Source organism: Dendrobium catenatum, unplaced genomic scaffold (assembly GCF_001605985.2).
Source record: "Dendrobium catenatum unplaced genomic scaffold, ASM160598v2 fragScaff_scaffold_1067, whole genome shotgun sequence".
In the NCBI taxonomy this organism is placed as follows: Eukaryota; Viridiplantae; Streptophyta; class Magnoliopsida; order Asparagales; family Orchidaceae; genus Dendrobium; species Dendrobium catenatum.
Window position 1 is genome coordinate 1,441,598 of NW_021319529.1, and position 4,668 is coordinate 1,446,265.

General features: G+C 40.0%; 1 protein-coding gene across 1 annotated transcript; it reads left to right on the forward strand.

The window, feature by feature from the left end:
* The first annotated feature begins 2,624 nt into the window (after positions 1–2,624).
* Positions 2,625–4,068, forward strand: LOC110115933. Its single transcript, XM_020849346.1, has 2 exons — positions 2,625–2,924; positions 3,940–4,068. The coding sequence occupies exons 1-2, from the start codon at positions 2,625–2,627 to the stop codon at positions 4,066–4,068; spliced, it is 429 nt and encodes a 142-aa protein (XP_020705005.1).
* The last annotated feature ends 600 nt before the right edge of the window (positions 4,069–4,668 follow it).

Sequence of the window (4,668 nt, forward strand, 5' to 3'; positions counted from 1 at the left end):
GTTTGGGAGTTTTCATATGACCTTCATTGGGTTGAATTGGATTTTATGCTCTTTCAAGTCAGCAGAAGCGGTGGAGGAAGTTCTTAGCGGTGGCCCTTAGTTCGTGAGAGGCTACGTTGTGGGGATGGACAAGTGGTCTCCTCTCTTTAATCCTAATTCCTTCAAAGGAATTACGGCTCCGGTATGGATTCATTTCCTTTGCTTACCACTCCATTGCTGGGATGAGGAGAACATTATTAAGATTGCTTCAAGAATTGGTGCCCCTATGTTGTTGGATGGTAATTCCTTTAAATGGGGGAAACGTGAATTTGCTCGGGTATGTTTTAGATTGAATTTGGAGAACAGCCTCCCTAATGGGGTTTGGGTAGATGGAATTGCTGGTTGTTTCTTTCAAAAGATAGAATACAAGAAGATTGACTTGATTTGCTATCAGTGTGGTAAGGTTGGGCATGATAGCAAGGTTTGTCCTGATAATGTGAAAATGAAAGTTGGTGAGTAGCAGGAAGTAAGGCTGATGCTATAAAGAATGTGGAGGATTTGATGGAAGTCCAAGGTGCTGAAGGTTAATATGGGCCGTAGATTTACATGAAGTTTAAAAATAGGAGATTTAGGAATGGAAAAGTGATAATGGCTGGAAGGTCTGGTAGAAAATCTGTTGGAATTGAAGCTATGGCTCGGATTCCTCAGCCTGATATAGGATAAAATAAGAATCTCATCATTGAAAGGTGAGGAAACCAAAACAGTAGATTGATAAGGTGGATGTGGACATTATCAAAAATGATAGTAACAAAGAAGGTGATAAGGAGTGTGCAATGGGGGTTTCTGTTACTAACAAATTTGACGTTTTGCTTGAAGAAGTTGAAGAAGGGGAAGTGACAGACCTTCCTTGTGTGGATCAACAGTAGGCGGCTATTGTTGTTGAATTGCCTGAGAAAATTGAGGCTGCTGTTTCTCAGAGTAATAGCTTGGTGAAGATTAAGTTGGATAAGGAGCTGAAGTCGTTGGGCCCTTTAGAACCAGATCATAGGAAAAAGAGGAAGGAGGCTAAGGGAAGTTTGCCAGGTGGGGATGGCTCCCCATTGGTTAATAAATGAATTCGTTGGTTTTTTGGAATTGTAAGGGGACCAGGAAAAAGGAGACTTCCTTGTATCTCAAGGAGATTGTTAGGGATCATGATGTTTTCTTTGTAGGGTTAATGGAAACCAAATTATCAAGTATTAGTAGAAGTGAAGTTGATTTCTTTATTGGGAAGGATTGGGATTACTTCCACTTTCCAGCTGTGGGTACTGCTGGTGGCATTATGGTTTTGTGGAATGAAGACTGTCTCCTTTGTTATAGAGAGAAGCTCTTCTCAGATGGTGTTAGGTTCTCTTCATACACCTTATTTGGGTGTGTGCAAGGTGCCTACGGTCTATGGCAGCAGATGCCTTAATGAGGGAAGTTATTTATGGAATTTACTGGAGACCTATTTGAAGGAGTCGAGTCCTGCCATTATGGGGGGTGGGGTGGGGGGGGGGACTTCAATTGTATCTTAAATAAGGAAGAGAAGAAGGGTGGCAAGCGGTTCTTATTCTCTAGAGGACCTAGAGCGATGAAAGAATTTATGACTAATGCTGATTATCATGTTGCAGGTTTTGTTGGACCAAGATTTACTTGGTGTAACAACAATCTTCTAGGATTTGGGAGAGGCTTGATAAATGCTTGCTCAATTTCTCTGCTTTACATTTGGTGCCATTTGGGAAAGTTAAGCACCTTGCTCGGATGGCCTCTGATCACAGCCCAATTGTTTTCAATTTTGATGGAAGAGGTTAGCAGGAGCAAGGCTATCAGATTTGAAGATACTTGGAGGTCTTACCCAGCTGCATGGAGCATTGTCCAACATTCATGGAAAAAGAATGATTTTGGTGAGGAGGAGGAGGTGCTTCATAGGAAGCTTAAGAGGACTTTGAGAGCTCTTTTTTTTGGAATAGGAGTAAATGTCGGGATCTGTATAAGCTGAAAGAGCTGTTAAAGAATGAGATACTGGAATTGCAAATTAGGGAGGCTGCGGGTGATGATTTTTCTTATGATGATTTACTTATGCTTAGAAAGAAGATTCATGAGCTGAATGTAACTTTGAGAAGGCTTTCTATGTGGTGGAACCAAAGAGCTACAACTAGATGGTATGAGGAAGGATATACAAATTCAAAATTTTTCCATAATTTTGCTTCAGCTCGTAGGAATGCAAAGTGGATTAAACAAGTTAAGGATGTAAACAACAATGTGGTGGAGGAGGAGGATCAGATAGAGCAAGTTTTCTTACATTTCTTTGAGAAAAAATGGGAATTCAAAAATTGTGAATTAATTGGTTGGCCGGATCCAGTTGATAGTCTGAAGCTGGATGCATTTGGTGCTACTGTATTGAATGCAGATTTCACTTTGGAGGAATGCAGAATTGTTGTTTCTCAGCAGGGGAATAACAAGTCACCGGGTCTTGATGGGTGACTTCCTCCTTTTTCAAATGTTATTGGAACTTAGTGAGTAAGACTACCTAGAATGTAATCAAGAAGTTTTTAAATTGAGTGATGCATAAGGAATGGAAAGACACAATTATTGTCTTAATTCCTAAAATCATAAACCCGGTAATGCCATCTAACTACAAGCCTATCAGCCTTTGTCAAAGCACATATAAGATTGTGGTTACAATGTTGGTTAATAGGCTGAAGATGTGTTTGCCTAGGATGATTTTTGTGGAGCAGGTAGCCTTCATCCAAGGTAGATCAATATCTGAGTATTGTTTGTTGGCTCAAGAGATTTTTAATAAATTCAAAGTGTCTAAGAATAAGCAAGGTTTGATGGCTGTGAAACTGGACATGGAGCAGGCCTATGCCAGCATGGGTTGGCCAACACTGAACAAGATTCTCTATTGGTATGGTTTCCCTTCTGTATTTTCTAAGTTTATTATGGAATGTGTGGTTAATGCTAGATTTTCAATCAGTATGAATGCAAAGTATACTAAGTGGATTGATGCTCACTGCGAATTTAGGCAAGGCTGCCCTCTATCACCATACTTATTCATTTTATGCTCTCGGTTGTTGTCTAGTGTTATTGAGCAAAGGGGTCATTAATTGGGCATTCAAGTGTCTTCTAGAGGTCCAAGGATCTCTCATCTTTTATATGCAGATGATGTACTCCTTTTTTCCAAGGCTTCTGCTCCCTTGGCATGGCTGATTAATGGCATTGTGAAGCTCTTTTGTAATTGGATGGGGCAAAGAGTCAATGTTAACAAGTCTCAAGTAATCTTTGGTAAGTTTGTAAAGAGATCTTGTTGGAGGAAGGTGGCTCATATCCTTGGATTCAAGGTGGTTAAGAAGTTGTATTATTTGGGGGTTAAGATCTCCTTGAAGAAGTTAGGTGTTGCTGATTTTTAAGATCTATTAAGTAATGTTACTGATAGGCTAAATGTTTGGGGGAGAAAATCTCTTTCTCTGGGAGGTAAAATCACGCTTATCAAATCCTCTTTGCTTTCACTCCCGAACTATACTATTAGTCACTCCTTGGATCCTAAGAAGGTGATGCTGGAGGTAGAAAAATCTTGCAGAAAATTTTTATGGCACAAACAAAATGGGAAGCAAGGTTTACATTATGTATCTTGGGAGGATATTTGTAACCCAAGGATTGTTGGTGGCCTGGGAGTGCAGTCTTTCTCCACCAAATCAGGTACTCTTCGAGCAAGATTAGCCTGTAACTTTATCCAAAAACCAGAGACTTTGTTTCATCGTACTATTAAGGCTAAATTTGGTGATAATGTGCTTAATGATAGTGGTTTGAAGTGTTCTTCTAATGTTTAGAAAATTTTAAAGGAGGGAGGTAAATACTTGAAGCCTATTGTGAGGTGGAGAGTGGGAAAAGGAGACAAAATTCTGGTTCTAAGTGATACCTGGCTGTTGGGAGGTGCAGGTTGATGCTCAGCGGGTTGATCAGCTGGAGTTGGATTATAAGTTCTCAGGTAAATCCATTTCTGCATTGGCTTATGATGATTTCATGAGAAGAATGTTGAGATTTGTTCACTATGAATTAGGTTGTTAAACCTACGCTTATGTCCCAAGGCTATACAAGGGGGGGGGGGTGAATTGTTATTTTTTTTTAAAAAAAATTATCCCTCTTGAGTATGTTGAACTGAAATTAAACTTTAATGAATTTTTAGAAAAAGTTTTACAACCACAATTTTTATAACAAAACAAAATGCGGAAAATAAAAAGCAGAAAAATAAAAGACACAAAATTTATAGTGGTTCGGTCTAAACCAGATCTATATCCACTCCCCGGAGGCACCCTCCGAGTATTGCACTAATACAAATAGTGACTCTCCTTTTACACCAACAGCAAGGCGGATAAGCCTTTACAAACACTCATTCCACCACTACCCGGTGCGGCAGAGAACCGTCATCCTTTTACACTATCCCCAGTGTTGGCAGAGAATCCTTCATCCTTTCACATTCTCCTAGTGTGGGCAGAGAACCCTTCATCCTTTCACACTCTCCTAGTGTGGACAGAGAACCCTTCGTCCTTTCACACTCTCCTAGTGTGGGCAGAGAACCATTCGTCTGTTTACACTCTCCAAGTGTCGGCAGAGAATCAGATCTCCTTGATAGATCTCCTCACAAGAAATCTAGAAGGAAGAAAGAAA

Excerpts from the sequence above, each read along its gene's own strand:
- LOC110115933 (XM_020849346.1), top strand. The coding sequence starts at position 2,625 with ATGCCATCTAACTACAAGCCTATCAGCCTTTGTCAAAGCACATATAAG. Across the intron at positions 2,925-3,939 it reads ATTGGTATGGTTTCCCTTCT|GTTGATGCTCAGCGGGTTGA; the intron begins GTATTTTCTAAG and ends TGGGAGGTGCAG.